General features: G+C 40.3%; 1 protein-coding gene across 1 annotated transcript; it reads right to left on the reverse strand.

Moving 5' to 3' along the window:
- Positions 1 to 2,807: 2,807 nt before the first annotated feature.
- On the reverse strand, positions 2,808 to 10,048 carry LOC310992026 (corticotropin-releasing factor-binding protein-like). The gene is made up of 7 exons (XM_083979988.1): positions 9,942 to 10,048; positions 9,710 to 9,797; positions 9,034 to 9,191; positions 7,665 to 7,875; positions 6,387 to 6,541; positions 3,981 to 4,101; positions 2,808 to 3,263 (listed from the first exon to the last, which is right to left on the reverse strand). Exons 1-7 carry the CDS (start codon positions 10,020 to 10,022, stop codon positions 3,109 to 3,111), a joined length of 969 nt encoding a protein of 322 aa, XP_083836114.1. The 5' UTR covers positions 10,023 to 10,048; the 3' UTR covers positions 2,808 to 3,108.
- Positions 10,049 to 11,220: the final 1,172 nt, after the last annotated feature.

Genomic DNA, 11,220 nt, shown 5'->3' on the forward strand with positions numbered 1-11,220 from the left:
AATAATCTGAATATACTATCCAGTAACATTAGGAGTGAAGACATGAAGAGAAAATCAGTTGGGCAAACAGAACCTCTGCACAGTAGGTGGTGAATGTAATCAGGTGCAGACCTGTTCTGTAAGTACAGGGACTGTTGGGCGAGAGAAAAGGAGAGAAGTCATTATAAAGAAGCAGCAGCAGAAGACTTTCATCTCTGTGGCATATTCACTGAGCAGTTCAGTGTGAATAATATCTTAAATAAAGATAATTTCCTCTTTCTCTCTGACTTCAGTGTTATTAATAACATAAGCATGTCTCTTTCAGCACAGGGTCACATTTCATCCACAGTGACTTGTGACCCCTCTCGGCCAAACAAGTGACAAACTCATTCCCACTCCACCGTCACAGATCTCTATAAATACATTACATTATTCAAGACTGCTGTGCCCAGTGCTAGAAACAAATAATCAGGCTTTATCCCTTTTGATGGCATCCAAAGTGCATTTCATTCTCTAATGAAGACTGAAAATTGCAACACATCGAGCGAAAAAAGACATCCGCTGGTTAATTGAATCATCACGGCTGAGCAGGTTTGAGATTAATTCCACGTAAGGAGAAGATCAAAAGCGAGTCAGTGAGAGGGATGTCAGGAGGAATAAGAGCACCGAGGCTTGTGGGATAATCCCATTAAGAGCTGCACATTCATTCAGACTGAGGATCCACAACTATACAGTATATAAGACACTGAGGATAAACAGTCAGTATTGGAGAGGAGGTCCCAAGCAAACCTGTGCTCTCAGTTTTAGAAGATTGGGGTGAATTATTCTGTGCTCTCAGTATAAAGCCTTTCTAATTATGATTTTGTGCAATGATCAACCACTATGAAAGAGTTTGTCTCTGGAACAGATTGGATTACAAAAAAGGAAAAAGAAATGCATGCGTCATTGCTTAATACTGATTGCCAACAACATATTTTTAATACACTGGAATACACATTTATACTGTACATATACACACGTATCACTGATGACTACACGCCAAGCATTTGATCTAAAGCGAGAATTTAGCACTCCACATGTGTCTGTGTGTGAATATTCACATCACCATATATGGCACAACCAAAGTTTTTCAAATCCTTACAGCTGCAGCGGTATATGCTAGTGTTGGCTAATTGGTACAAAATAACCAGAACAGCTAATGCTAATCCAAAGGAGGCTAGTGGATTAATATGACCTTTGACCTGATGATGCTGTTAGATGCAAAATTAAGCAACAACTAAGGTTACCATAGTTTTTCCTGAGTTGGTCTGTCATGTGCTCACCATCCCAAGAACAGTTTGTAAATTTAATCTTTCTTTATTTTGAAAGATGTAGAGACTGTTTTTATGCATTTAATTCTTCATGCCTTGACCACTGCAACAGTCAATGCACTTGATGTCACCGAAAATGTGTGAATTGACTCCAGACTTTTTCCACCAGAACCAAGAGGTACTGTCCATATCCATATTGCTCCTATTTTAGCTTCTTTACACTGACTCACACACAGTATGTTTGATTTATTGTTTACTTTTTTTTTCTCCCATAGTTATATTTAAGACATTTTAGTAAAATATGAAATCATTTTATTAATGTCTTAAAGCAGAAGTGAGTGATATATTTGTGTTAATATAAGTCTTAAATAGTTATATCTTCCAACAGCAATCACTTACATAGAGTGTTTGGACTGAAACACGGGTCTCTCAGTCCCTCTGCTCTGCTCTGAGCCGAAGAGAAAACATTTATCGTATCCTACAGTTTTTATCCAATCAGGAGAGAGAACGGCATGCAGGGCTGTGTGGGCAGCCAAGGAACGCCGTGAATGTGGTGACGTAGCGACGAGGACTGTTATGGTGCGTTCAAGGAAACTCGTATTTTTCCGACCGTGAAGTGGTACCAGTTCGATCTGGTACGAGTTCACCGGTCGGAAGTTACGAGTGGCCGTTATAGTGACTTTCACCGGTAAAACAGGTCGGAAAAACACGAGTGGGTTGCCTGGAACGCTACAAAGTCGTAAGTTGTGACTTGAAGCTGTAATTTACGATTTCAAAAGCCTGCCTGGAACGCAGCATTAGCGAAAACGACCGGATCACTCACTTCTGCTTTAATTTGAAGTTTGAATCATTTTTTTATATAATGTTGTGGATTATAGATCACTAGATTGGGATCATCATTTATCTTTTACACTATAAGTTTGGTTTATTTTGATGTATCATGTAACTTTATTTTGCCTCTAACATTTTGTAACCTCTGTTTCAAAAAACTTTTATTCATTTACACGCATCATTATCATTATCAATATCATTATCACCTTATTTTGATAAGATGATAATAATGCTGATACATTTCATACATTTCAGGATCATGGTGGTGGTAGGGGAGTCTTTGCCTTTAAGATTCATCCTCTAAGAAGTTTCTGAGATGTTTCAGCAACAATGTAAATGTTGGAGAGTTTTGCAAGTAGATTTAGTGCCACGTAAGCACATCTAGTATTTTGAGACGATGGTTTTGAGACGTAAAAGTGAAACAAGCAGAGTGAGTATGAAAGTATGTATGAGATGGGAGTAAGCTCATAAAAGCAGTACATTAAAAATATGCTTTATCATGCAAGTCATATTTATTTTTTAAATTGTCAAGGTCATATAAACATAAGACAGTAGAGACGTAAAACCTCCCAGAGAATACTGAAGCAGATATAAACTAAGAACAACAGAGGAACGGTTTGCCAAGAAATACAATCTATCACAGGTTTTCATGACAAACACCTAAAAAGAAAATAATCAAATCCTCTAACCTGTAATCCATACATTTGAGATTAATAAAATAGTTATTCAAATAAATATGCTACGACCAAAGCTAACATACAGTAATAAGGGCACTGAATAAAATATCTGGCAAAGACAATACAAAATATTTAATGATGTTATTGGTCCAATAGGCCACTTTCATTAAACTGGTATGTTTACAGAGAAATGCATGGCTGTGTGATTGCATGTGCATGTGCATGTTAATTTGTGGGTCTGTGTGCGTGCACTTGTGTGTACTGTGCATATGTGCAAGTGTGTGTGTGTGTGTGTGTGTGTGTGAGAGATCTCATTCCACAGAGCAGAAGTTATCCAGACTGTTCTCTCGGGTCTTGGGCAGCTCGTTGTGTTCCAGTAGTCGGTACTGGAAGGAAACGCGGTTGATATAGTTCCCACTGGACACCAGCCTCACCACCGAGTTATCACAACCAATCTTCATCTGGGCTGAAGAAACAAAGAGAAAAACAGACACTTTACACTGGAGCACATTCAGAGCATTCTTGTTCTCCAGCCAGGCCTCCTTAGCCTGGTCAGGACAAGTGTCTGAGCAGGACTAATCTTTGTCCCACTTCATTGAGATCATGGTCAATCAATAAGAATAATCTAATTAAGTATAGAGCAGATGTTGAAAATGTAGGAACTGCTCATTGACATGTTAATAAAAATGTTTGATCACACACTTTTATGGGCAAATCATAAATATTTATAGGTTTACAGGTGCATTGATTGGTTTATTTTTGTAATACTAATACAGTATCAGATAAAAATCAGGGTTGTAAAGTTCAATTTGCGTTATAATTATTTGGTGATTTCCTCATGAGGTGAAACATCGCCACATGAGAGATGTTCCTATTATCTTTCCATCTGCAGCATGAACTGTCGTCTGAACTGTCCTCACTGTGAGAGGGTGTTGTTGCTGTAACATTTTGGTGAAGATGAAATTAAGTTTGGATATTTTGATCAATCAACGTGGTGGTAGAAATATGCCAAACTGTGTCAAATAACAAAAGATGGCGTAATATACAGTCAAAACCAATGGTAGACATAGTGTAGCATTGCAAGGCAAATTGTAGAATTACAAAATATTCTGATGGAAATCTCCTGTTACAGAGGATCTACAGTGGAGGTAGTAACCTGGGGTGGGGGCGGGGGGAGACTCACCAAGCCCACTGAGGGAGAAACAGAGGTCAGCGACAGGAAACATCTTGGAGGTGTCCACCCCGTTCCCTCCCAGCAGTTCCACGTAGTCACCTGACCCCGAGCAGCCAGACCACAGCTGCCTCTGTAAAATACAAACAACAAAGTACTCTGGTGGATTTTTTTTTTTTTTTAAACACAAATGGCAAATATGTTGAGGCATTCACATATACAGGGTAAAAACAAAAGGAGGAAGAGGATGACCAGGTGGGTAGGGGGAATATATGAGATCTTTGATTTTAAATTACTGTATTTCACTGACAGGCAGTTGGTGACCTAAAAGCCGTAACACTGCAGAGCATTAAGCGGAAAACAAGGGCCGTAAAACGGTCAAATCAGTTTTGAAAAATTGTAACACTTGACTTTGGAACAATTACAACTTTCCACAACAGTTGAGTAGAAATGTCAGATTGTTGTATTTGGCCCAGTAAATCCAGTACTTACAGTTTATCATCATGTCAGTAGTCTGGCAACCAGTGTCACACCAGCTGCCAAAATCTTCATCGGTCATGGCTACGCAGCAATAACAAAACCTTCAAACAGCACCGATAAATATTTATATCATTCTGTCATTTTTTATGCGATTTTTTGATTTAAGGAAAAAACGATTAATCACATTTTACGCGTAAAGCGCTTAACTACCACGTACTTAAAATGTATCGTAGTAGTTGTAGAAACTGTTTTCAAGTTATTGTGTTATTGTGATCCTCTACAGTATTTGAGTGTGTGTGTTTTTTTTATTCTTAATATTTCTCAAATCTGCATTGACAGATTTTTTGGCCACTGCAAATATGTGAGCACAACATAATAATCAATCCCATTTTAACCTGGACTTGTTCCCACACACAGCAGTTACATTGCAACATTATCATCCATTTGGAGTTGTGTTTCTCAGATGGTAAATGCAAGTCCAACATTTGTTCTCTGGTTTTTGGCCTCTACCAACTCCTGAGGGAAATACAGTATCTGGCTCTTAAGCTGCTAAATGTTCCACTATGTTCTGTCTGCCTTCTGGTGCTCAGCAGGTAGAGTACAGTGGGGTTTCAAAACATTTTTTGGTGCAGACAGCTGCCTACCGAGGCCAAAATGATGCTATGAGAGCCCTGAAACTAAATTCATCTGAACAATGAGCTGAAACTCATTATAAAGCTCTGCAAAGTCAAGAGAGCAGCAAATGTAGTGAAGTTTCTCCCATTACGATTGTTTTCACTTTGTTATTTGATTCATTGCTATTAAAATAATATTGGTTCTTGCTGCTTAATGTACTTTGACTGAAGCATTTTTCTTTACTCCAATTTGAACTCATTTCATTACATAATGCATGTGAAAATGCCTGGCATCTGTATTGAACATTTACCATATAGGGTTAATACACTACAAACTGTGATGATTGTGTTCAATGAGTAGTAGATAATTGAAGCTCCAACATAACTATAGTCTGCCAACACAGATGTTCTCTCTCTGACTTATTGTAATAACAATAGTAATACTAATAATAATAACCTCTATTTATATTGAATCAATCAGACATTTTGCCTTTGCAGTCTAATTAGACGTTGCAAACTCCTGGCCAAACAGAACAATGATTGTGGACAACTCTTCAAAACCCTGGATCATTTTCACTGACAATAGTTTTAGTTTTCCTCCCAATGTTTTGCAATTGATTCTTGCTATGATTTCCACACATGGAAAATACAAGACAAGGTCAAAATAAGGCCAATGCAACTTCATAGTTTGAAATAATTTTGGACATTTACTGGTAAAATGTTTATCACTTTCATGAGGGTTAGGAAGATAGGAGTTACTGTAGTCTCTAGGATTTTCCTAAAAAACAAAATATAGACTTATACAAAAGAAATCCTGCGTAACCGTCAAGGCTACAGGCTTCTACGCATGTGGTGGTGACTTTGTCTGCAGAGCTGCTGCCCTCTGCCTGGATTATGATGTTTTGGTGTAGTCGGGTAATTCATGGGCGGGGAGCTCGGTGAGTTTTCCCCAGCCAATGACAGAACGCAGGTGAAGTTGGGCATGCGGTGCCTTGAGCATGCATAAAACACGGAGGCTGGACACCACCAAGCCTGGAGAAATGGCAGATACACACTTCCACAAATGGAAATGAAAATACAGTCGGAGTGAGGCGCTGCAGCGTAGGGCCCATACTGGCAACGGGAGCCTTGAAGCCAGCGATCGGCTCCACTGTCCACTCACTGCAGCGGCCCTCCTACTCCTCGTGGCATAGCCCTCAATGTGTGTGTGTGTGTGTGTGTGTGTGTGTGTGTGTGTGTGTGTGTGTGTGTGTGTGTGTGTGTGTGTGTGTGTGTGTGTGTGTGTGTGTGTGTGTTAGCGTGCGCGTATGTGTGTGTGTCTAACCTGTGGGCTGAGCTCATTGCTTTTGGCCTGCCCCAGGCTGAGTTCTGTCAGTCGGATCTCCACAGGATAGATGATGGAGAAGCTGCAGTTCCTGTGCTGGTGTGGTATCACCATGGTGAAGCTGCCCTCTGGACTCTGAGACATGATGTTACAGGCTTTACACACATACACACGCACACACACACACACACACACACACACACACACACACACACACACACACACACACACACACACACACACACACACACACACACGCACGCACAGAAGCAGAGGTTTCAAATTAACAGTTCCCCATCACCAGAGAAACTCATTATTGACACCTCATGTTACAAATTGGACATAATCAAGGCTGACTGCGGGGAGGGGACACAATTAGAGCTGAGCATGGAAATCCAATTCCAGTTCTGATGACAAAGATAAGAAAATAATGAAATCTGAATTGATAACAGTATGGTAGACTAGACAGGCATCAACAGGAGTCGGAACACTTTACTCCTGCAGGCATGTTGTTCATTTGGAAACATTTTCATGGTATGAGAGTCTTGCCAATCAAAGCCGAGGGGAGAACTATTAGAATAAATAACATGGAGTGTTATTTGTACTGCAAGTGCAAGATCTAAGGGACTTTGACTGTTGTTTATGTGCGTACGGTAACACCCGCTCACATTTATGAATGAATATAAATGCGGAACTATAGGTAAATCACATCTTTACAAATATGGACAGATTTATACTGTTTTATTCACTTGACTTGCGATCAGATAAAGTAAAGGGACAATACTATGGCCAGCTGCAGTTAATGGTCAATAAAACCAAACATACTGCTCTGAGATTTATACTGTTTTGCTACAGATAATCCATTCAAACCTCCTCTTTTGTCTCAGCGCTCTTTCTTTGTCTGTGTTTGTCTTACAGCCAGATTGTGATTGTTACATTATGTTGCTTGACACAGTGTTAACACCGTGTTTGTCAAGCAGCTGGAAAACAGGTGCATCCCTCTTATTCAATCTCTTGCTGTCGCTCTCGGCCTTGATTAATGCTCAACCAGGCGCAAATGTCCAGGAAGACACACATGCATGCGCACAAGCAAGTACCACCAGTCTATCCCTCATCTTACAACACGAACAGCACAAATCTGATTTAGATGCAAGACCTTGGTCCTCCTTGTGATTTTTTTTTTTATCTTTCTCTTTTATCGACTTGATCACTGTTTATTTTGCTTTCAAACTTTTAAGCCAATGAATTGATGAATCAAAGATGTGCAGCAGGACTCACGGAAAGGGTTGTGCAGCTTTTTGACTGCAAGGGTGAAGCGACTCTCGGGGCTGTGAATGCGGAAGAAGATCATGGCGACGTTCTGAGAGGAGCGGCTGCTGGATCCTGGCAATGGAGAGGAGCAGTAGTCTGTGTAGCGCTGGTGCAGAGGGAGCTGGTGATCTCGACTGCTGGGGAACTTATCCCCCTTAAGAACCCAGCCGTCAAACATCTGCAGGGGAGGCAAAACATTTGAGCATAATTTTGCATGATGAAAATATCTAATATGAAACATGCTAGATTTATTTTATCAACATAGAATTTCCCTCATACCTTTGTTTATATCTAGGAAATATACTTCTGATATGACCCAAAGGAAAACAACAATTCAGAAGTGAAACATTGAAATAAAACAATCAATTTAGATACATACCACGGCTCTAGCTGCCAGTATGAATTATAAACTAGTAAGAACTGCCAATTTTGTCAGTTTTGAGGAGGACAACTGGTGAAATGCACACAAATTGAGATATTAAAATAACATTTTGGACTGTCTCACAACTTTTTTGGTTCATAATGAGTACAACATGAAAATAATTGGCAATTAGAAACTGTGCAGCTAATTTTTATGGTGCGTTAGAATGCAGCTACACAACAAATGCAACCTAAAAAAAGGGTAAAAACTGACGACAGCAGGTATTCAGTACAGTTCATCAACGTGTGAGTCTCTGGGTTAGGATTCATTTTACCCTCAGAGGGTAATTGAGGTGTTTTTTCTACTGCTGTCAATCCAAAGAGATTCACAGGGCTAATCACAATGCTGAGTCATCAATCCAATTTGATTACCACCATTATCCAGTGACAATTTTGTGCTATAAATATCTTGTTAATCATATTTAAACAGACAAGCGTGTTGAAAATACAGAGACAGACGCTTGGCATTTGTTTTTGTTGAGCAAGATGAGTGTCTTTCTCCTCATGCGGATTAGATGCAGGTTACACAGAGACACTTCAAACCCAGTCAGTGTTTAAAGAAAAAGTGGTTTGCAGACCTTCTGACTGTCATGTTTTACCACTTTGGCCCACATGAACTGACAAGGCAATGTAACTGGCAGGCTTGGCTTCAGAACCAAAGCCTCCACTTCCCACACTTGCTGTGGGTGACGTGACCAATGCAGAATGTGGCGTTTGGCCGTTGAGCGCTTCCTTAACCCTGCCTGGCACCATTTTAATCAAACAGAAGGAAGATGAAATAGATTTCAGGGTTTAAAAAGGCAAAGCACTGAACTTCCGATCTTTGCTCGCTCCGAGAGGTTTGGGTCAATGTGTGGGCGGGCGTTATGTTTTGGTGAGCAGGGATGGGTGAGTGGGTGTTGGGGGTGTGGGCAACCTTAATGAAATCTCCAGCGCTGCAGTCGATGCTGACGTCAGACAGCTCCAGACTGATGACCTCACTTGGCTCGGCGATGATGAAAGCAGCGCAGGCCAGCTGTGGCCGAGATGCAACAAAGGTGAAGTAGCCATCAGTGGCCAGCATGTCCAAACATCCTACACACACACAAACACACACACACACACACATTATATTATGACAATAAAGGGATTCCCAAAGCACTTGTCACCATATTTTCATTCTCAGAAATTTGTCTTGCACTCAAAGTGGGATTAAGGTCAAACACAACAAATCCTCCAGTGTCCATAAGACACAACAAGTGATGATTAGTGGACTCATACAGTAGCTCTGATAGAGCTCTGAGGAGCTTGTGCCATAATGGACTAAGAGGGAAAAAAAATTAACCCTGATATAAGTGGAACAATAAAGATTGATTGCTGTCATACTTGCTAATGTTGTTATGCTTTCTAAATTAAGTTAATACAGTTACAGCACGGACAACATATTACTGAGCATGGACTGACTGACTGATTGACGAGTATCTGCCTGGACGCTGGAGCTGCTCTGAATACTTTTAATTATGTAAAGCGTTTACTTGTTGCTTGCCAAGTCGGTAAACAGCGCTAAGTACAATGAGCTAATGAATAAAGCCATTGTTTGCAGCAGCACTTACTGAGAGGTCGGCGGAAAATAAAATCCTCTGATTCTCTTTTCTGGTCCAAAGTGAGCAGAGAATATAATCCATCTGCCGCCTCGATGTCCTGGATCACACAGGACACAAACACACGTCAAGTTCCAGGTAGTGGGTTTACTTTGAAGGCACCAGTTTAACCTGCATGGCTTCATCACTCCTTCCCTTCCTTTGGTTTAGTTGAGTTACATGGAAAACAAAAACGGCATCTTACCTCAATATAGCGGCTGATCCCCATCCTGGATGAAAGGGAGATGAGGAAGAGGAGCAGCTGTGTGCGCAGAGCCAGCGACATGCTGAAGTGTCTCGGTGAAGTGTTTCCTGAAGGGGGGGGGAGAAGAACAGCTCCGGCTGTGAGGTGGCAGCTTTTATAGCAGCACATGCAGGCAGGCAGGCCTACATCAGAGGGTCACTGAAGAACTATACTGAGCCGAGGAGACTCAGTGATTCACATAACGTGTGAAAAGCTGTCATTCAAAGCCACATGAATGTACTTAAATATGGGCAGCTGTGTGGAAGATGAAAACAATTACTTAGGTTAGAAATGTAATTAAAAGTCATATGAAGCTAATTTCAGCCAAATTTAATACATTACTAAGGTATAAACTAACCAACTGTTTAGCAGTTGTTACATTATATACATGCTATCTTCATGTTCATTTACATGAAGATAGCATGATAAATGTTGACACTAATGCTGAGTTATTAAATCTAAAACACATTTCACCCCTGATAAATCAGTTTACACCTAATTTCCTTTGGAACTACAACTTAAATTAACTTTGTAGGCTGATTTTTAATACATTTCACAAATGAATGGCTATAGTGTCTGACACAGAAACACACTGTGATGATTTATAACCCACATGTTAAGAGGAATTTCACATCTGAGATCTAGCTATTATTACACAAACTACAATACAAACAAGCAACAAATTTCAGATGTAATTATTTTCTAACAGATTAAATAAAAATTTGTGCAAAAATGGCACGTGAGCTGCACTGACCTCAGTCCAGTTTCCAGAAGCACAACCTAGGGTTCGAACACGCAGCCCAGAGAAAACATTGTAGTGTTTGGGAAGCCAGTGAGGGATTTAAGGTTCTCTTTAATCCTCCATGAGTTACAGATAAACAACCTGTGGGAAGTTTTCTGTCAACACTAATGCTGAGTAAATCACCTGTATCACTGTTAATCCCTGATATGCATCACAGTGCTTGTTTTTCTCAACACCTCTGTTACATACATCATTTCTAGGAAACAAGGATCGTCTGTTAAGGATGTCGACCAACATCTGCCTCCACTGATTTATATGGAATTTCCAGCTGTGCCTTGTTTTCACCTTTTATCTCACCCTCCTCCCTCCCTCCTCTGTTGCCTTGTGGTCAGTCGGTGTCTACATACTGTAGACTTATTTGCCAACTTCTGGCTCATAAGCACGGATAAGAAAGGGAAAATTAGTTTCACTTACTCTTTAATAAAGCTCTCCATCCCT

The sequence above is a fragment of the Trachurus trachurus genome, assembly GCF_905171665.1.
Source record: "Trachurus trachurus genome assembly, chromosome: 9".
NCBI classification, from domain to species: Eukaryota; Metazoa; Chordata; class Actinopteri; order Carangiformes; family Carangidae; genus Trachurus; species Trachurus trachurus.

Excerpts from the sequence above, each read along its gene's own strand:
- LOC310992026 (XM_083979988.1), bottom strand. The coding sequence starts at position 10,022 with ATGTCGCTGGCTCTGCGCACACAGCTGCTCCTCTTCCTCATCTCCCTT. Across the intron at positions 9,798-9,941 it reads GGATCAGCCGCTATATTGAG|GACATCGAGGCGGCAGATGG; the intron begins GTAAGATGCCGT and ends TGTGTGATCCAG. Across the intron at positions 6,542-7,664 it reads AAAGCTGCACAACCCTTTCC|CCTGTAACATCATGTCTCAG; the intron begins GTGAGTCCTGCT and ends ATGTGTGTAAAG.